The sequence below is a fragment of the Parastagonospora nodorum genome, assembly GCF_000146915.1.
Source record: "Parastagonospora nodorum SN15 chromosome Unknown scaffold_21, whole genome shotgun sequence".
Taxonomy (NCBI): Eukaryota; Fungi; Ascomycota; class Dothideomycetes; order Pleosporales; family Phaeosphaeriaceae; genus Parastagonospora; species Parastagonospora nodorum.
Window position 1 is genome coordinate 72728 of NW_001884569.1, and position 20585 is coordinate 93312.

Consider the following 20585-nt stretch of genomic DNA (forward strand, 5'->3'; position numbering starts at 1 on the left):
TTTTTGGGTTTTTCGAAAAGACATGTCCCATCCCCGTTTCCAGTCCCCAAATGAATTGCAAAATATACACAAGCTTGAAGCGAAAGACTCTTCCACCACCTTTCTTCCTCACACAGCAGAGTATACTGCAGTACACCCCCGTCCACACTCGACCTTCTGCTCAAACTCCACCATCCTGCCATTGACACGCACCTTCTGCCTGGGCGTGATTTGAAAGCGATGCATCTCCTTCTCCCTCAGCGCCTTGATCCCACCCACACCCGCCGCCCGCTCCAACTCTGCGCTCTGATCTAGGGGCTGGATATACGTCGGCGTAGCCATATTACTCCTCTTCCCACTTCCAATCTGGTAGAACTCATTATTGCCCCAGAACAGTATATCCCGGCCCCAATTCGTGTCGTTGTCGGTGAGTTTCGAACGCGTGCGGTCCGACACAAGCACCGACGCGACATTATCCATGACAGCAGCGGCGTGTGTAGCGCCTACAGAAATGGTGTTGAGACGGATGGGAATGGGTTTATGAGCCTTTTCGTCCCATTCAAAGAGGCCGGAGAAGGCGGGGACTTTGACGGGGTCGGCGCATGTGTGGATCCAGCGGCCGACACCCAGTTGGCCTGTGAGGCCGAAGCCAAAAGCCCAGGTGTCGGCGGTAGTGCGGCTTTGGTCGGCTTTGGTGGCGTCGATGGTGAGGAAGGAGGTGTTGCCGCCGGCGAAGACGTTGGAAACTTTGGCTTGAGAGGCGCTACCGGCGTAGAGCTTTTGTGTGGGGAGGAGGGAAGGGGCGTCGACGTAAGTGGCTTCGGCGTTGAAGGGGAAGCCCAATTGGCCGGCGGTGTTGTCGCCGAATGTGAAGGCGCGGCCTTCGGAGTCGCAGACGAGACTGTGGTAGTCGCCGGCTGCGATCTTCTTGATGGGGAAGCCTTTCAGTGTGGTGATTTCGTGGGGCATGTCGAAGGGGCCGGGTGGTCGACTCTCGAAAGAGATTCCAGGTATGCCGAGCTGGCCTTTGGTGGGGAAAGTCTTGTGTACCAGAGGCAAAGGAGAGGACGCGACCAGAGGGATGTAAGCATGAGAGCATGCTCGAGACCTGAGGCGATGTCGTCACTCGCTCAGATCATCCCAGGGTTCTCAGGTGTGGCGTGGTGCGGTACGAATCGTCGTTGGAGGTGCTCCAGAACCGGTATCCATGATTTGGACGTTGGCTTTGAGCCCTCTTTTTGCTCGGCTTGTGAGACGGGTATCGAGTAGACGGTGCCGCCCGAGGAAAGTGCAATGATGCGATCGCGCGAGAACTGGAGTGACTTCAGGTTGTGACCTCTCAGTGTCTTTGTTGGCTCTGTGACGTCCTTGGAGAATGCGACCCCCCATTGCAGCAAGTCGCCCTTCTCATCGATGGCCGCGCCGAAGTTGCGGTCCAGCTTGATATCGCGCAGCAGCTTGCCATCGAAGTACGATATCCGCCGCGGCGTCTTTATGTACTTTTCATCCGAATCTGGCGCCACCACTTTCCCAGCGTTCGATCCCCATGTGTAGACGCCCGGGTTCTCCCAGCTCTTCAGCACCTGCAAGTGTTGCGAACTTATGATGTTGCGGTTGTCATCTGCTGATTTCGCTTGCCGCCGTGGTTCCTCAAACTTCAGCTCAACCTCGTCTTCCTTTGGAGGCTCTTCGGCGTGCACTTCACGCAGGATGGAGTTGCCGTTGGCCCATTGGTAGGCAGTGGCGGTCGCCCCCAGGACAGTGACTGTGGCCAGAGACCGGATGAAATGCTGCTGCCGCCGTTGCGCATAGGGATGTGTCGCCGTCCGAACTTGAGCAGGCCGTGCTCTTGTTGTGATGTTCCTACATGACTGCGGGGTTTGCGGAGCTCGTAGTGTGGCGCGTGGGAGACATTTGCTGCTGAGCCATGTTGGTGTGGTCGCAGAGTCGCAGAATGTGCAGAACAGGTCGATGATGAAAGGCAGATGCAATGGCGCTATCACAACATTGACGTTAGGTTGACAACATGTCAAAGAAGGCCTGACTGCAGACTAGGACAAATGGATAATCGCAAAGTCTAGAAAGTCGCAAGGTCGTCCGCGTCATGACATGACCGACTCGGAGCTACGTCTGATTGGACGAGCGCGTTGCAAGGTTGTCCTAATGTGGGGTACATGTCGGAGACGTGAGCGGTGCAAGGGACCGACCACAAACGTAGCTTGCTTCGACACAGGACCCGACCACCACAAAACATGGACGCCGAGTCGTGGTTCAGCTTCGTGCCACGCAGCACGAGCACGAAGGCGCCCGACAATGGAAAACACAAACGCCGCGTGTCGATGCTCAAGCAGCCCAACGTAAGCTATATCACGAGGTCCCATGGGTACGTCGCGTTATTGATATTGGACATGTAGGAGGCCCAGGCTGACGTCGAGCGCGCAGAAGCCATCCCCGAGGCCGTAGATGAAGTCCCTGGAAAGCTCAATGGCCCGCCGCAAGCGACCGTGGCCCGCCGCGCCAAGTCCTACAGCGACTTCTACGCCGCAGTGCGGGCGCATGTGAAGAGGGAAAAGGCATTGGAGAAGAAGAAGTCGCGCGAGAATCTGAGTACCGAGCTCGAGTTTGCAGAGTGGTATGGCGGCGTCCATGAATGGAGCTTCTGGAAGCGAGCCACGAGGAGTACAGGCAGGTGCTGAGAATAGGACACATGGCATATACATGCTAACCAGAACTTCAGACTGTACCAAAGCCAGCTCCACATGGCACGCAGCCACCTGGGCAACATCATCTCCGACACCACATCGACCCTCGATATCCTGTCCTCGCTCTCCTCGTCCTTCAAAGCCGTCGAGGCACAGACGACCGCGTTCCGAACACAATGCGAGGGCTTGATCAGCGACCAGACGCGCATCACCAAGCTGGCAGAGGACATGGGGCAGAATCTACGCTACTACATGTACCTCGAGCCCACCACAAAGCGACTCAATGCGCCCGGGGCCGGCAAGATTGTGCGCAGCAACGAGTTCACCGAGATGCTCGCAAACCTGGATAGCTGCTTAGAGTACATGCAGGCCCACTCGAAGCACAAGGAGGCAGAAACCTACCGCTCACGATACCGACTGCTTCTTACCCGCGCCCTCACGCTTACACGCGTCCACTTCACCGAAGCTCTGCGTGAAACCGCCGCAGATGTGTCCAAGCGAATCGCCGATCGTCAATTGAACGACACCACAATGTCCGCACTCTTGTATGCCAAGTTCCGTGTCGGTGCGCCGGAACTGAAGAGTATTGGATTGGAGATCCAGAAGCGTGCTGTGCTGCCCAAGGGAGCTGCACCAGGCACAGAAGCAGAATATCAGAGTCTCATGAAGCGAACTCTACCAGAGCTATTCCACCACACGTGGCCGTTTGATCCTTCCCATCATCTCCAATTAAGATCAATGAGATTGCGCAAGCACCGAGCACCTCAAAGGATCTAGTCTCTTTTGCTCGTAGTAGCATAAGCTACCTGCGCGACATATGCATGGACGAGTGTGAACTCTGGCGCGAATGGTTTGAGGGAGACGGCGGACTGTACGACTTCCTTGAGGCTATGTGTGAGCCCTTGTACGACCACCTGCGACCACGAACTATCCACGAGACACAGATCCTGAAGTTGTGTGAACTCTGCACCATGATACAGACACGGTACATGGAAAAAGACGAAGATGAGGAAGAAGAGGTCGATACAAAGAAGCTGGACTTCTCCATCCTGGTGCATCCTGCACTGGAAGATGCGCAGAACCGTCTCGTCTTTCTCTCCCTAGCTGTCCTGCGCGACGACATTGAACGATACAAGCCTAAGCCAGAAGACCTCGACTATCCAGCAAAGCACAAGAAGCTTGCAGCATCCGGCGGCAAGTCGAATCAGCCTGCACTGTCTGGTAAGAGGCAGCCAAAGTCAGAAGCACCACCTACACCATTGATGCCGAAAACGCCCACCGTCGTTGAAGAAGACGATCCTGACTCTCGATGGAACTTCAACACCGAAGCTGCATTCAAGGACTGGTATCCTACATTGAGGAAAGCAATTTGGCTACTTAGCAAGATCTACCGGCTTGTACATGTAGGTCTACATCATCCATTCTATACAGGAACCATGACTAACACTACTTAGTCCTCCGTATTCGATGATCTAGCCCATCACATTGTTCATAGCACCACCATGTCTCTTACACAAGCCAGCGCACTCCTGACCAAGTCCACATCTCCCACAGACGCAGCCCTCTTCCTGGTATCCCATCTCCTCCTTCTCAAGCAGCAAATTGTCGCCTTCGACATCGAGTTCGTTACCCCTGAGACTGAAGTGCAATACAACATGACCAGCATCACCAACACCTTCTGGGAACTCCGATCCCGCGGTGGCCTCTTCAACCCACGCAACCTCGTCGGCCTTCTAATCCCCAAAGTCGTGGAAAACATGCTCGACGCCAAAGCCGAAGTTGACGCTCGATTACGCCAAGCCATCAACGATTTCACAGGCCAATTCGTCGCACGCATGACCGCTCCAATCGACACCAAGAACGGCAAAAAGGTTCCCGTCGCGGAAGCCCCAGCACGCACCGCAAAGATCAGACAGAACATCGAGCATGAAGTCCCCTTTCTCAGGACAAAATTAGAGGAGTACATCACCGACCATCGCACTCGCGAAATGCTCGTCGCGGCTGTAATGGAATCCGTCACGCAGACGTATGAAGAGTGGTTCGATACATCCTACACGCCTTCCATCGCAGGTTCCAACGGCGCGGGACGCAGCACCAAGGGCAAAGGCAGGGAAGATGGCGTCTGGGATCCCGATGTGTTTAATGAGTGGTGTAACAGCACCTTCAAAGTTGGAACTCTCGGACTGGGAATGGAGGATGGGAGCAATGATGAGGATGACGAAGACGACGGGAGTAGTGCGGGCAGTATGAGGACAGGAACGGATCGCGTTGGCTTGGGGTTGAGTATTAAAATGTAGAAACGGCGGGAATGAACATCGATGAGTAATGCCATGATTCACTATGTTGAAAGTCGACGAGAAGAACTGCTTTTTGACTTGCCTGTTATTCAATACATCCACACCCTGAACGGACATGCTTTCAATATCGAATCCCCGTTTTTTTCTTGTTTTTTTTTTATTCACTGGTAGGCTACCACCGCCCATGCCAACTCATCATAATCTGGTCCGCACTATCCCCGCCAAGACACATATCTCGGGCCCCAACGCCGCAGGTGTTACCACGTCCACGCAGCCAATAAGCTAGCAGCATCTTTTGTCCGTGTGACCATGTCGGTAGGTTTAGTGCGCTAACGGGGGGCTGGTTTTGGAAGGTCATGGACGCTTAGATAGTGTGGTGTCCAGTCTTTGGGATGTGTGGTCAGTGTTGATGCGGTGGGTCGTTCCGTAGGGAATTATGGATAGCGTAGGCGGTTGGGAGGGGGATGGGGTGGTAGTGCATGGGGTTTAGGGTTTGGAGAGTTGGGACTGGGTGGGGGGTGGGGTGGTGGTGTAGTAGATGGAATGAAGACGCTGGGATCATGAAGACTTGTGAGTGCGTGGTTACGCTTGTGAGTGGGTTATGAGGTATTTATTTATTTATTTTGGTGCGGGCGTATTTCCAACATGTACATGTACTGCATAGCGGTGAAAATTAGTGTTGGGATGTATCGGTGATTGGCTGACAACGCTTCTAGATTTCATGTATGGTATCTTCATTTACGGTCGTCCATGTCGTGTTACTAGAGCTTTGTAATATGTGGTCAATCAACCGTTTGGCGATCCCCGCTTCTTGTCGTCTATTGACTCGCCGCCTTCGCGCTCTTTCCTGCGTTGTGCGACGTCCCAGTTGTATACGCGGGCGAAAGCGACTTCCAGTGTCTGTGATGTGTCAGTGACCAGTGTCGATATCACAAGTGAACTCAAGGACGTACGGTGATCTGCTCCCTCAAGAAATCCAAGTCTTCCTCGCATGTTGACAAGCTCTGCTTTGCTGTTGCGAGTTTGCCTGACAAGAGTTCCTCCGCCTCTGGGATCGGGTACGCAAGCATAACGTTTGCGCCTAGCCACAGGTAGACCTCATCCGTAAGCGGGACTTCCGCCTTTGCGAACAGCGTATCGTTGAGTTCAAAAGTCGTCTCGAGTGGCTCGGCATCGTCTTTCCTGGACTTCAAGAAGCGCACCGTCTCCAGCGTCTTCTGAATGTCAGGGATCTTATCCTTGAGTCCCGCCGCTCGTCGTTGCGTGTTCTGTTGCATAAACTGGTATTTCCTGGGTCCAGTTATGAGTTTCCAGTCTCTTCATGCTCGAATCAGGGGCGGAGCATACGATATCATCTCCTTGAAGCTGTTGATTGTGCTCTCAACTTCTGAACGGTCGGTGATGTAATCTTCAACGCGGTCGATGAAGATGGCACGCGGGATGCCGCGCGGATTGGTGGGCGCATCTTCGCTGTATTGGACGTCAGCTATGGCATTCCATATGGTGTGGCCGGAGTAACCTCAAGGCCCTTGCTACGCTCGTCATTGCGGCTCAGGTGTTGCGCGAAACTTGAGGCTTTCGTGCACTTTGATATTCGAGTTTAGTTTGACGCGTTTGCTAACTCGGGCTTGGCAAATATTGCCCCGCGCTTCCGCGATTCCGCTCCGCCCCTCGCCCCTCGTAACCAACATATTGCTGTCTCAGGGGTGGACATAAGGCCGTGGCCATTGCCTCATTATCATGACTTCATGACTCGTTTTGGTACCTCAGCTTTCCTATGCCCGGCATGCGCCTCTATCGGTACGTCTCAACAAATCTCGAGGTGGACTTCTCCGAGCAATTGTAATCCAATCCGATGATTTACGATTACGAGTGTACTTATGATCAGCTACGTTCGGGCTAGCATGCGGATGGGAAGCTTGTCACGATGACCCGATGATACTACTCGAGTGAGATTGGACGGGCTCGTGGCCGGGGTGAGCTCTGCCGCCCACTACATCGTGTGGCTGACACCACCTAGATAAGCGGTATTCCTAATGTCGGCCCTGAAGCTTCTTCCACGTTAAAGGGCGCCGCCGCCTACATCTCCGCAGGTAAATACCACACCAGAGATGTAGTAGATTAACTTCAGCGAACTATCGAAGATCAGCCCTTTGGCGAAGCCTAAGGTGCATGATCGCATCTGCTAGAGATCTCACTAAGACGATCTCGCAAAGGCTGAGCCGAACCAATGAAGGTTTGCAGTGCAGGGCACGATGCCGTGCTGTATTGAAACGCACGCAGGTCTTAATCATCCGAAAGATAAAAAAGAGCTTGTAAACTTGACCCGCGCCACAGAGCCGCTGAGGGCATCGATCGGCGATTGCGGGCTATACCCTGCTGTCTCTAGCATCTTCACGATTTCGCTATGCCTTGGGGCGCCTCGAGCCTCCCGTCTGCACGTTCGGAGCTCCCCTCACTATTCTCCGAGCATATCAGAGTCGCCAGCCTGCTCGCCGACCAAGCCGGATTGCCAACGCACAGCGAAAGTCTGTCCTGTCATCAATGGCCTAGATCGTACGACAGGATGGACTGCCTTCTACCGATGATTATAGAGGTGCTGTGCATTCGGAGGATTCTACCTGCTTGTACTTGACATAATCTGACTCCGCAAAGTAAGACCTAGTAAATGCTACTGCTGCAGCAGTCTTACTCGCCTTGTGCCAAGACTTTGGATTACGCTGCCTCAAAATGTGTTATTAGGCATGTCATTATCGTCTCGTAACTCGAAACCTCGGACATGGATGTCAACTGCCCTTCAGGCATGTACTTGCAGGGTCTCCCCAACAGACGCGGGTATTGTGGTAAGCACACAGTTACACAATGTTCCAAGAGCAGACTTGCCTTCATGCAGCCAGTCGCCAAAATTACAATTTGGACTTCCAACCTGAACGCGGCTTGTAACCTGGCCAGTCGGCAAGGCCGTGTCTTGGTACCACAACATGAGCTGTAGAGAAGATCTACGCCCGTTTACTTACTTTGTCACGCAAGCATGCTCCCATAATCTCCACTATCACGATAGGCAGCCTCCTCAACAGCTGAAATTCGGCAGCAGTCTTGGAAATAAATTACGATGTCGACCACTCGCTTGACTGAGTCGCTGCAGTCGCGCGACATGCAATCAGGTCATGGCGTTTCTCCCTACCTTATGGGATTACCAATACCTATTGTGGCTTGCATATCGTATCGAGGCGCCGGGTTCATTGTCCTGTTCAATCAGCGTCTGGTGGTAGGTGTTGTAACCCAAAGTACAGCTGTGGAACAGTCTCTTGATCTCATATCGATCCCGACTGTTTGTATAATGCGCATAATCGTGTGTATTAATAACTCAGTAGTAGCCTTGCGCTCTGTAGTAGCCTTGCGCTCTGTAGTAGCTACAGCACCTGCGATAGCCGGGGACTGGGGAAAGGGCAGGAATACTGTAGCAAACGAACCTCAGCCGGTCAACCATTGCGGCGGACACTTGATCGTCGCTCCATACTCAAACCTATGACTCGCACTCACGTGTGAATACGTTCGGATATTAACGATGTTTCTATCGTTCTCAGCCTTCCTCCGTCCGGATAGCATTCGCGGGCCAATCGCACATACACGTAACCTCATTCGATCGGTTCGAGACTCAATCATGCCTCACGGTCTTTAAAACCGAGGAAAGGCAGAAAGTAATCCCGAACACGGTGTGGCAGAATGGGGCATGTTTTGCGAGTCTTGATTACACCTACTCCTAGGCTGAACGACTGCTTGTTAGACCACAATCGCATCAGCAGATAAGCAGGCTCACCGATCTAGCCAAAGTATTTGGAACAGGTCCTCCCATATCGCTCAAAAACTTTACAACTCCTATACCTGGAACATATATACCCTCCTCGGACCCGGCATTCGCGGCCCGACCACTGCATTCCCAACCTCACGGTCACTGCAAACATCTCTCATCTATACCTGCGTGTGAAAACGGGCCAATGGAAATTATATCGTGTTTGCAACCACCCAGCATATGCACGGGTTTACCCGTTAAGCGCTGTCGCTTACGCCGGGTAAGGTGGGGGCTTGGGGTATACATGCCCAGGTGTATGTGCCTTGCAGCACGAAAGCCTGCAATACTGGGTAAACAGAATCGCATGTTCTAGAATCCCTACGGTCGGAGATGGACTGGTGCCGGTCAGGCGGGAGATTGGCACGGGAAGTGGACGGCCTGCATGGAAGGCTGCGTGGTGGACTTTCTATAGCACAGATAATGCATGCGAACATGGATATTTCACAGATTCTGCAAGACAACTTTCCGGGACAAAAGGATGCTTGTGAAATGTCTCCGGGATTAATCAAGGCGTGGGGGTATTGTACAACTTCGAAGTTCGGTCGCGTACGGAGCCGATCATGATTACGATGTTGCTGCTCTACGTAGCGAGAATGGTACAGCAAGAAGCACTGGAATAAAAGTGATTTAGACCTTTTCTTGTCATTCACTATAGAACTATTACTCTATGTAGCTTCACACAAGCCAAGAGGCAAAGCAAGAGTGCCGCAAGGCATGCCAACACAACAGTCTCGCAGCGCTCTGCTCATACCAACAGTGGCCGGCGTGATACAGCAGGCGACGAAGAACGAGAAGGTCGCGAAACAAGCCAACACAACATGCTCGTAACGCTCCTCGCTCATATCAACCAAAAAGAACGGTAAAGGAGAGTCGTAAACCCACATACACGCTTGAACGCCCATCAACAAAAGTGTGTATCATGCCTAGAACGCCAGAATTCCTCTTTCCACGCTTGAACAAAGGAAATGCATGCAAAAGTTTTACAGTCCAGTGAAGTCCAAAAGTCCCTACTTTATAGCTTAAGGCCCTTCTTTATAAGCTTGCCAAGCGTGGCACCCTTGAGAACTTATTAGTAACGACTCATGACAGGATGGTGTGGAAGCAGAACTTACATGTTCACCCTTCATCATTGTGAAATGATTTCCGCCCATGACGCCGTATTCAAAGTTTTCCTTTGGTAACAATTGCGCCCAACCGTTGTCATCGAAAATTGTGCGATTATTGAGGAGCCACTTCATGGGCGCTGGGTCCTCGCCCTCACCAGGCGGTGGCCTCGGGTCGTCTGGGTTTGGGCAGACACCGTCGGTACACCAAATCGCAAGAACGGGTGGCGCGATCTTGGGGTCCATAGGTGTCGGGTCGTAGTCCTTGAGGTTCTGGATGGCAGAGGCGAAGTGAGGTAATAGCCATGATGGAGTGCCACCGGGCTTACCGGTACCAAGCAGGCCGATTTGGTCAAAGAAAATGTGTAGCCGAGCTGGCAGGGGATCGAGAGCGACAGGACAAGGTGCGTCGATGAGGACAAGACTCTCAACTTTCTCGCCGTTGTTGACAAGCTGTTTGGCGACTTCGTAGGCCATTACACCTCCTGCCGACCAGCCACCGACGAGGTAGGGTCCCTCAGGCTGGCGGCGCTTGATCTCGTTGAGGTAGATTTGAGCCACGCCCTCGACACCGCATGTCCACTTCTCCGGGCACTTCATGAACGGGCAGTTGAGTCCGTATACAGCCATATCGGGGTCGATATTTGGGATAGAAATGTACGATGTAGCGCTTCCCGAGCCATCGGGGACAAGGAAAAATTTCTTAGTCGCAACCTTGGGGTTACCCTGCAACAAGACTGAGTTGGAAGCAGGCAGTCCCGAAATATCGACTGTCTTTTCGAGCTTCTTGTTCACCTCAGCGAGCTGAGGGGATTTGCTGGAGGTCTTGACAGAAACTTTGGTAACAACCTTCGTCTGCTGCTTCGGCTTGGAGCGCATACCAAGAGCAGTTTCGATGTCCTTGATAGTGACGTTGACCGTGAGAAAATCAGCAGGTAGATCGCGACCAGTCTGCTCGCGCATAGAGCCCAGGATGGTCAGACTCATAAGAGAGTCCATGCCAATGTCGGTGAGGTCGAGATCATCCGTGATTTCGGAAACATCGACACCCATCTCATCAGCTACAAGCTTGCGCGCAACACTGGCCTCTCCTTCAACAACTTCTCCTGCAGGTTTGATGTCATCGTCAGCCACACTGGGAGCGGAGCTAGCAGGAGTGCTGGTAGTGCCAATCTCGTAAGGTGTCGAAGAGTCATCAGAAGGCTCGTCAGTGGTGTCAGAGGAATCGTCATCCTCAACGGCAACAGCTCCGCCATCGTATTGCGCAAAGTGCTTCTTCAGCTCGCCAACGGTAGGGCAGTCGGTGAAAAGAGATGAGGAAATGTCCATGTCAAGGTCCTCACGGAACCTCGCAGAAATAGTCAAAGACAGCAGCGAGTCGACCCCAAGGTTCTCGAAAGCAGCATCATTGACTAGCTCGGACATGTCTACATCAATTTCCTCAGCAACGATCTTCATGACTTTGGACGTTACGCCAGCGCTGGTAGCCTTGGCGACCTTGGCTGGCTTAACGGCCTTCCCTGGCGCCTTTGCAACGGCCTTCGTAGCCTTGACTGGGGCGACCTGGACCTTCTTCACGGGTGCAGCCGGAAGTGCCTTGGGAATCAGCTTAGCGACTGGCGTAGTGGCAGCACCGCCGCTGGATTTACCCGCAGGTGGCATCATGATGTTCAATGCGCGGCGGGGAATGTTCTGGAACTTCAAGCCCGTGACCACACCAATGATCTCCTTGTCCTCGAAGATGTAAACATCGCCGACAGAGATGTTGCCTGGAGCAGGCTGCATGCGCACATATGAGCGGTACTTCTTCTCAGGCGAGAGCTTCTTCGAGATCTTGACAGACCCCCAACCATGAGAGATGTAGACCGAGTTCTCCGAGTCGAGGTGATCAGAAGCGTTGACGATGAAGCCAGAGAGATGACACAAACTATCGATCCAGTACGGTGAGCACAAGAAGTTTCCATCCGCGGCAGTAGTTTGGAACTGTACTTGGGCAGTGGCTTCAGTCTGCTTGCCATCGAGAATGACCTCCTCCATACCGCGGTAGTTGTCGGCATAGGTCACAAGTGCCTTGAAGAGCTTGTATGCCATGCCGCGGAGGACCTTGTGAGCGGCGCCGGTCTCGAGCTTCATTTGGAGCATATCAATTTGGCTCTGCACCATGTACTGGATGCGGCTCCACTCCTCCTTCCAGGCAACGATGTCCTCGTACATGACGACACCAACTGCATGCTCAGCATAAACCTTGGATCCGTCGGCGGTGACAGTGCGGAACTTGATGTCGACCTGGTTAAGCTCGAGATCTGCAGTTGCCTCTACCTGCAAGTGCTGGCCACCTGCAGGAGGAGGATACTGCGGAATCAGAGTCTTGGTAACCTCCATGGCGCGGACATTGAGACCGGGAGTGGTCATTCCGGGACGCAGCTGTTGGTATAGGTAGTCGGCCACAGTCATGCACTGGTCGGCATAAAGTGAAGACGGCGTCAGGGGTGTTCCATTAACCTGATGGCCAGTGATCGTTGCCTTCAACTGGGGATCTGAGAGATCCGATTGAACAACAATAGTACCAGAGTTGGCGTGCAGCTCTTCGCGAATGATCTTGTGACATGATGTCGTCTTGAGCTTGGACTCAATCTCGATTGGAGCTTGCTCAATGGCCTTGACAGGGGAACCCTCAAGAACTTCGCCCTTGGTGAGAGTCCAATTGTTGTGGTAGTCCAGCCAGTACTTCTTGCTGTCGAAGGCGTAAGTCGGCAGAGTATACATCTCATGCGCATCATTGAAAAGTCTGTGGAATTCGTTGAAATCGATGTAGACACCAGCCAGGAACAGCGTGGCAACGGCGTTGCTAAGTGTCTTCCAAGAATCCTCGTTTCGGCGAAGAGAGGTAGCTGTAACTGGAGCCCCGCTAAGGGTAGACTTGACCATGCCACTGCAGACTGGGTGAGCGCCGACCTCAAGCCAAGCGGTCTTCGCATCGAAAAGCTTCTCATCCTGGCCAGCAGAAAGAGCAGTCCAGAAGTTGACAGTCTCACGAGCGTGACGGGCAAGGTAGTCGGGACCAATGATGCCGGCCTCATGGATGACTTCACCAGTCAAGGGCGACATGACTGGAATGCTAGGCTTGCTGAAGATGACTGAAGATGCAACAGCCTTGAACTTCTCAACAATAGGCTCAACTTGAGCAGAGTGAAAAGCGAATGGTACATTCAACTTGGTAGCCTTGAAGCCCTTGCTTGAGAGGAGCTCACTAGTAGAGTGAACGATCTCGACTGTACCGCAAAGTACAGTATCCTCAGGACCGTTAATGCAAGCAATCTCAGTCATCTTGTCGACTAAGGCAGCCTTGATAGAATCGGCACTGCCCTTGACTGCAAGCATGCCATGAGTATTAGCTGTACATTCCTGTACTAGAAGTTCTGCGCGTCTGCCGACAAGGAGGACCATATCGCTAGCAGAGATTACGCCCGCAACGTGCAGCGCAGCGTACTCGCCGAGGCTGTGGCCAACGACTGAAGTGGGGACAATACCCCAGGATGCCCACATGCGTGCCAATGCGACCTGGATGCACGACATACCGAGCTGAACAACGACTGGGGACAAAGTAGTGACATCTTCACCGGTGAGTAGTGGCAAGAAAGACGGCATGGCATGCAGGCGTGCGAGGTTGTCGAGCTCGTCAATATCGGCCTTGAATGTGTCCAATTCTTCGTATAATTTCTGGCCAAGCCCGGTGTACTGAGAGCCCTGCCCTGTGAAGGTGAAGGCGGTCTTAGTCGGCACCATTGGCAGTGGGCTGTAGCTGTCTTTCAATTGTGCCTGCAATGCGTCTTTGACCTGTGAGATCTCAGAGACGCAAATAGCAACACGGTAGTTGTGCTGGATGCGACGGGCAGTGGTAGTGTACGCCAAGCTAGGAAGAGTGGTGTCTGGATTCTGATCGAGGAACTCCATGAGGTTGTTGATGTTCTTCTTCAAAGAGGCTATCGATCTAGCAGTGACGGTGACGGTGTGCATGGTGCGCGGGTCAGCTGCCTTTGGTGCTGTTGGCAGTGGTGCGTCCTCAATGATTAAAGAAGTGTTGCCACCAGCAGCCGAGAAGTTGTTCAAGAAAATCTTTCGCTTCTCAGCGCCGTTACGCGGCCAGGCCACCTGCTTGGTCGAGATGTGAACGTTGCGCTGTAGTAGATCCTTTGGGAATGTCTTGTTCATGACACCCTTGATGCCGACATTAGCAGGAATGGCGTCCTTCTTCATCATCATCAACACTTTGACGAGGGAGTTGATACCAGAAGCTGCTTCTCCGTGGCCAATGTTTGCCTTGATTGCACCTAGATGCAGTGTCTCCTCTGGACGACGCTGGCGGTGACGAGGCGCAAAAGCATTAGTCACAGAAGTCATCTCGATACCGTCGCCAGCTTGAGTACCAGTACCGTGCATCTCGACGTAGCTGATTTCATGTGCATCAACACCGGCTTTGGCGAGAACTCTGTTATACAAGAACTCTTGAGCACCAGCGTGGGGATGGGTGATGGAGACGGCCTCAGCACTGTGGTTCGTAGCTGCGCCCAGAATACAACCGAGGATGTTGTCTTTGTCCGCGACAGCATCTTCGTAACGCTTTAGCACGACTGAACCGCATCCATCACCACGGCAGTAACCATCCGCATCATTATCGTAAGTCTTGCAGCCACCAGTCTTGGATAAGAACTGGCCCTTGCTGAGACCTGAGAAAATGTCCGGATTTGTGAGGACGTTCAATCCTCCTGCGCAAGCGGTGTCACAATCACCTGCCCAGAGCGAAGTGCAGGCCAGTTGGATGGCAGCGAGAGAAGATGAGCACGCAGTGTCAATGCTGTATGATGGTCCAGAGAATTTGAAGTAGTAGTTGATACGACCTGGGGCAAATGCGCGCACACCACCGGTGATAAAATATGTATCGATGTTCTCAGCAGCGTTGATCTCACGCCAATCGTCTGAGGTCTGACCGTAGAAAGGTACCGATGCGGTGGAGCTTAGTGGACGGGGTGCGATTGGGGACATAGCCGGACATCTCGAGCGCTTCGTAGGCGGTGGTCAGTGCCAGGCGACCCATGGGATCAGTTTGAGCGGCTTCACGAGGTGACATGTTGAAGAAACGTGGGTCGAATAGGCCAGGCTCGTCAATAAAGCATCCGTAGGGCGTGTGACTTTTGTTCTTTCCCTTTCCAGAAGGATCGCAGTGGGCTTTAGCATCGAAGCGGTCGGCAGGGACCTCGCGGTGGACATCCAAGCCTTTTTCGAGCAGTTCCCAAAGCTTCTCCGGACTAGCTGCACCTGGGAAGCGACCAGACATGCCAACAATGGCAATTTTGTCATTCTGGGTGCGACCACGACTCTCATCAGTGGTGGCGCTCCAGAGCGATTGGTCGCGGACGGAAACGTTAGTCTGTCCACCAGCCTTCAGCGCAGAGACGAGGCTGTTGGCGATATTTGTAACGCCAATTGCCGAGATGGTACATTCTGCGCTGCTGGCTGCGGTCACCTCATTTACGACTTGCTCGAGAAGGCTGTCCCATCGTACAGGCTCGAGTAGAATTTCGCCCAGAGCGATCTGAACCAACTCGAGAGTGTTTGTGGCAGTGTGGCATTTTCCGTGTGTTGCAGAGTGCACCAAAGCCAAGGGGCGGAATTGCTGCAGGTGTCGAGCCGCGTCCTTGTCCAGAATGCGGTCGATGTCGGCCTGACTGTAGATGTGCGGAGCGTGGGTATGGCGCGAAGATAGGGATAGCCACACGAGTGTTGGACTTGAATGACTCGGCTTCCTGGAACAGGCGTTTCGTTGTTGCTGGTGGGCCACTGATGGTTAGAGCCATGACGCTAACTGCGCTAACATAGGCGCGCGCCGAAGCTGGGATTTGTCGATCATTGTGAAACGCAGCAAGAGCAGTCTTCGCATCCTGTTCAGAAATACCAGTCACTATGGTGGACCAGCTTTCTTTTGGGTTTGTGGCGTTTTCAAGCGCATTCTTTGCAGAACCGACGCAGGTACCAGCGCGGAACGCAAGTCGGACGGCTTCGGTAGCTAGCGGTAGAAGCTCACTTAGCGACCGCGCAGATGCAACGACGGACGCCGCGAGCAACCCAGTGCAGAGACCGACAATTCTTGTGTTGGCAAGAATCGGTAGTTCCGAGGGGTTTTCCGCGTAATATCTGGAAGGGTTAGTCAAGCCGTGGAACGATTCAAGGCCCTGAACATACCCAATGTAATGTGCTAATTGAGCGATGGTGACCATGCAGCTTTCCAGTTGAGGTAGCTTTAGACCCTTGCTGTAATATGCTTCGACGAGGTCCCATGTCGTCAGGAAGTCGGGAATATGGTCTCTCTGGGTTCGTGGTAACTTTTGCACCTCATCCCGGATGACGACACTGATCCTATCGAGAAATGTTGTGAGGGCAGCATTGTTCTTCCATGTGCATGCCTTTCGCAGCAAAGCGTACTGGTCCGCCGTCTGGTCTCCGAAGATGAGGAGATTCATGGCTACGGTGGTAATATATATGTAGGAGGCAGAGAAAGCTCTAAATTGATGCCGTTGATGGCTAAGATTGGGTCACCTAAGGCAGGCTGACGAAGAACACAGCGATTGATGATGGACTATGCAGATCTAGGCTAAGGACAAAGGTGTTGGGCTTTGTCTTAGTGGCGGGGGCTCCTGTGGAAGGGTGGTTGGTGATAAGCTGCAGGAAGTGACCCAAGGTACTGGAGGAGAAAAGTTTGGGAATGAATGCCCTTGGGGATTGGCGTCGCTCTGTATTTGTAGGGAACCAGAAAGCAATGATAGACATGCGAGGTGGTCAAGGCTTGCATCGCACGATGACAAGCTCAAAGCGCGTGCCGGATCTGTGACAGCCCATGTTCTGCGGAACGATGTACTGCAGCGACATATTGACGTGAGAGTAAAAGTGGCGCGCACTATGTCTGATCCCGGGCTGGTGTAGTCATGGATCCGAGGAGTATGGTGTGCAGAGGCCGAGCGTGTTTCCGAGTAAGCTTCCATGCTATTGATAGATGGCGCATGCTAGGCACGTTGACCGGATACTAAGGTGTCGAGCCAATACGTTACGGATGATAACGAAGATGAGACGTGGAGACCTCAGATGCAATGGCGCTGTCTCAAAGTCGGCTTAACTCGATCGGATCCCCTCTTAGAGGCCGGGTGGATCCCTTGGGTCCGTGTGTTTGCAGTCAATTACAGTTTTTACTAAATTGACGCTTGACATTGACGCCTTGAGTCTGATGTATGATGTTCAGGCTCTCAACGATAGCCAGCTTCTTGGTAGCGATCGCGTTCATGTTGTTACACGAGAAACGCTATCGCGCACCCGAGAGAACGCAACATCAATTCCAGGGTTCACACAAAGTTCCATGTGTTTGATCCTGGAATTTTCGTTTCAGCGTGGTCCTCTGTTGCAGCATTGTTGGGCCACCGATCAGCATAGCCGACGCATGTCAATGAGCCAGAATACCAGAAGTTCCGAACAATATGTCCCCGACGCAGTGATCTCAGTCAGCACTTTTTCCCCAGCACTACTAGCACTGACGGGTCTCTGGGTACCCCACACCGACAGTATATCCGTGATAGTATGTTGAGTGGTGGAGGCTAGTTCAAGGTATGGCTTGGAATTCCCGGAGAATCGACACTCGCCCTGAGATACCATCCAGAGCATATCCATGATCAGCAAAGCACCAGCATGTCGGGTCGACCGATTCCGCCAATGCATGGGCGTGGGTAAGCAAGAACCTCGTTAGTTACGATGTACAGTTGGATACTGCTTCGATTGTCACGAGAACCAACCATCGCCGACGGTGCTGTGGAGGTGGGACGCCGTTGACGGAATATGTCTCTAGACTGACGGATGTTGTACCAGTACAAGCCGATGCTCGATCATACTGTCACCTAGTCGTGTGAAAAGGCTGTTAGATCTTCGCTCTGGATGACATGGCCAGCCTTGCTCATGTTTCCGGCATCCCCCCATTGTCCGAAAGTGTCAACGCCGCTTCGGACGTATAAGAGCCTCTCTCCTGTTCAAGTTCGCTAAGCCTGCGTAATACAGATTACGCTGCTTCTTTAGTCGCTCGGTTGCTGCTCAACTTGTGGTTGAGGCTCAAGTAGGAAACCTCTTCGCTGACTACAGTGGCTGAGTTGAGCGCTGCTGGGACGCTCAGGCAACAACGTATTGATCTATTGCTCCTGAATTATGTCGCGCGAATATACATTGAGCTCCGCAAACATGGTGTCGTTTTTAGGCCGGCTGATGTCGTCTTCGAGGTGGTGGTGAGACGTCGTTCGGCACCCCACCCGAAACCACCGTTGTCAAACACGTGACGGAGCTAAGAGCCCGAAGTTTTGCCCCTTGAATCGCCAAACATCTTCACACGTTTGCCAGCTTACATCCACGACAATAACGCGCCTGATATGGCGCAAGTGAAATTCCAGAGTACATATTCATGAGGCAGCTCTGAGTTGGCCGTCGTTTCTGATCGAGTGTCTGGGCAACGTTCCGGGGTCTGTAATCGTCAAGTGGGGGGCGAGTCAGGTAAGTACACAGGAGTTGAAACATGTTTTAGCGCGAGATGTCCACACGATAGTTCTCGAGATCATTGTTTGAGGGTTGTAATTAGACCATAGCGAACCATATTTGGCAACTAGTAGCGGGATCGATCATCGCTTAGGAGTATTGCGACTGAGGCCTCTTGAAACAGCGTGTTTATTGTTTTGCATTTCTTTCCTTTTGACCTTGGCTAATGTCCAATGGGATTCATTTTGTTTCTGCCGAGCACTCTCAATGCATCGCTTTGCGCCCTCATCTTATGTTCTACGTCGGACGGGCCTGGGAGGACGGCTATTGCATATGCATGATTCGGCCAACACCAGAACTTTGCGGGAATATTATGCACCTACTAGCACGTACGGCTGCATTGGTGAACGCAGAACCGTAACTTCTACAAGGCCAGGGTCATTGAGCAGGCTATTAGATCTCCACCCCTTCCGATCTCGGCTCCTCCATTCTATATCATGCACCGCCTACGAATATGCATACCATGTGATGGATAAGGAAATCACTTGTTGCTGAGATGGATTGTTCCGATACGCTACGGCTGTCAAGATCTCGCACCCCAGGGTGATAGTAAGTTCTGTCTCGCTACCAGAGCACGCTCCTGTATACAACCTCGGTGGGTGTGTAGCGCATGCATGCCACCACTGCATTCCTTGATCAGGGCTCGGTATATGGCGCATTGTTCTACAGGCTATTTAGCATTTTGCAACGAGTGCTTTCTGATTACCTGGACTCCAGCTCCGCAGATGGAGATCGCCGACCCGATGATCGCAAGATCTAGCTCAAGAACCAGTCGGAGGGGATGCATGGGCGGAAATGCCGCTGTCCTGCCGCAAGACGTGTTCAACCACGGTGCCATTACCCGTCCGGTCGAAGCAGGTATCGGAAAGCCACATCGACGCCACCACTCATCGAGCATTGCTACCGTGCAACCGATGTACTACTAGCCACCTGTCATTGGTCATTTGGTAAGTTCCATACGCGACTTTGCAGAACGCTGCCGGTTCAAAAAGAATTATCTGAGTTCAGCGCATCTCTTACATTATATGCCCAAGCCGCCCTATGTTCGCCAAACCGCGAACTGATGTATATTCGAGGGCTGCTATACGTTCGGATCGGCGTAATGCCACGGCACCCAGTTGTCCATACAGTGAGTACATAGGGTATGTGTGTTGCCGAACTTCATTTCGTCATTGACAGTATACTAGAATTCCGCAAGGGCCGCTCATTTTCTCTTAGGGCCGCTCATAGGCTTCCAGTAAGCCACAGTGGCGAGCGGCCCGTGAGCTCTATCTTTGACATGGGGTACAATGGTCCAAATGTATAGCGCGGCAGGGCATGGAGCCATGTTGCTATCCGTTTGCGCCCAGGACTGTTCTATTTGGCGACGCCACCCGAAAAGCTACATGGTCAATATCAGTATTACGTGTAACGATAGCTTCACGCAGTCTATCGAAGGCTTCGAGTCCATATGGGGCGTTACATACCTAGGTAGCTCCTGGATTCCTGATTCACTTGCATATAAGCAGTGGGTGGGCAGTTAATGTACGTGCGCTACAGACGATGGCCCAGGCTAAACATGCAAGATTGCTCTAAATCACTTGGCTACATGTTTACAATCGGAGCTATGGTCGAGTAACGACTTTCGCCCTGCTTCGACAAGCTGCAGGCTCATCTCCACAACTAGTGTCCACGTTTAGACTTGGCTGTGTGAGTACCAAGATTCGATAAGCAATCAGTTTCCGACCGTAACTGTGAGTCTGGAGTCGCTTTTGAATCGCTGTAGGTCTAGATTCCAATTCCTCTCGCATCAATCATTGTGGCTTGCCAACAGATTTACAACACTGTGGCGCCATTTCCCCTCGCCAGGAGAAGCACAGGCCTTGAACTGATCTCGGATCCCGTGGACGGGATCTAACAACACATATCCTTGGCGTCCGTGCCGAACCGTTCCTTACGCGATCTCGCGGCACTGGATCGTGCCCTGAGCGTTAGGTCTATGTTTATTGCAGCGGAGGTACCCACAATTGTTTCTCTGCTTCGTTTCATGCCT

At 52.6% G+C, this 20585-nt stretch overlaps 7 protein-coding genes across 7 annotated transcripts; 4 read left to right on the forward strand and 3 right to left on the reverse strand.

Annotated features, from left to right (window-relative positions):
- Positions 1-108: 108 nt before the first annotated feature.
- SNOG_11977 (hypothetical protein) lies at positions 109-1908 on the reverse strand (the record flags this gene model as incomplete). Its single annotated transcript, XM_001802156.1, has 3 exons — positions 109-1087; positions 1198-1769; positions 1852-1908. 3 exons carry the CDS (start codon positions 1906-1908, stop codon positions 109-111), a joined length of 1608 nt encoding a protein of 535 aa, XP_001802208.1.
- An 830-nt stretch (positions 1909-2738) lies between these two features.
- On the forward strand, positions 2739-4978 carry SNOG_11978 (hypothetical protein; the record flags this gene model as incomplete). The annotated part of the gene is made up of 3 exons (XM_001802157.1): positions 2739-3385; positions 3475-4084; positions 4136-4978. The coding sequence occupies 3 exons, from the start codon at positions 2739-2741 to the stop codon at positions 4976-4978; spliced, it is 2100 nt and encodes a 699-aa protein (XP_001802209.1).
- Positions 4979-5764: 786 nt separating this feature from the next.
- Positions 5765-6692, reverse strand: SNOG_11979 (hypothetical protein; the record flags this gene model as incomplete). Its single annotated transcript, XM_001802158.1, has 4 exons — positions 5765-5878; positions 5932-6268; positions 6326-6464; positions 6668-6692. The coding sequence occupies 4 exons, from the start codon at positions 6690-6692 to the stop codon at positions 5765-5767; spliced, it is 615 nt and encodes a 204-aa protein (XP_001802210.1).
- A 2571-nt stretch (positions 6693-9263) lies between these two features.
- SNOG_11980 (hypothetical protein) lies at positions 9264-9694 on the forward strand (the record flags this gene model as incomplete). Its single annotated transcript, XM_001802159.1, has 2 exons — positions 9264-9349; positions 9505-9694. 2 exons carry the CDS (start codon positions 9264-9266, stop codon positions 9692-9694), a joined length of 276 nt encoding a protein of 91 aa, XP_001802211.1.
- Positions 9457-16452, reverse strand: SNOG_11981 (hypothetical protein; the record flags this gene model as incomplete). Its single annotated transcript, XM_001802160.1, has 4 exons — positions 9457-9888; positions 9944-14917; positions 14976-15660; positions 15722-16452. 4 exons carry the CDS (start codon positions 16450-16452, stop codon positions 9844-9846), a joined length of 6435 nt encoding a protein of 2144 aa, XP_001802212.1. The 3' UTR covers positions 9457-9843.
- A 1213-nt stretch (positions 16453-17665) lies between these two features.
- On the forward strand, positions 17666-18116 carry SNOG_11982 (hypothetical protein; the record flags this gene model as incomplete). The annotated part of the gene is made up of 2 exons (XM_001802161.1): positions 17666-17703; positions 18029-18116. 2 exons carry the CDS (start codon positions 17666-17668, stop codon positions 18114-18116), a joined length of 126 nt encoding a protein of 41 aa, XP_001802213.1.
- An 874-nt stretch (positions 18117-18990) lies between these two features.
- SNOG_11983 (hypothetical protein) lies at positions 18991-19479 on the forward strand (the record flags this gene model as incomplete). The annotated part of the gene is made up of 3 exons (XM_001802162.1): positions 18991-19018; positions 19082-19102; positions 19271-19479. The coding sequence occupies 3 exons, from the start codon at positions 18991-18993 to the stop codon at positions 19477-19479; spliced, it is 258 nt and encodes an 85-aa protein (XP_001802214.1).
- Between the last annotated feature and the right edge of the window lie 1106 nt (positions 19480-20585).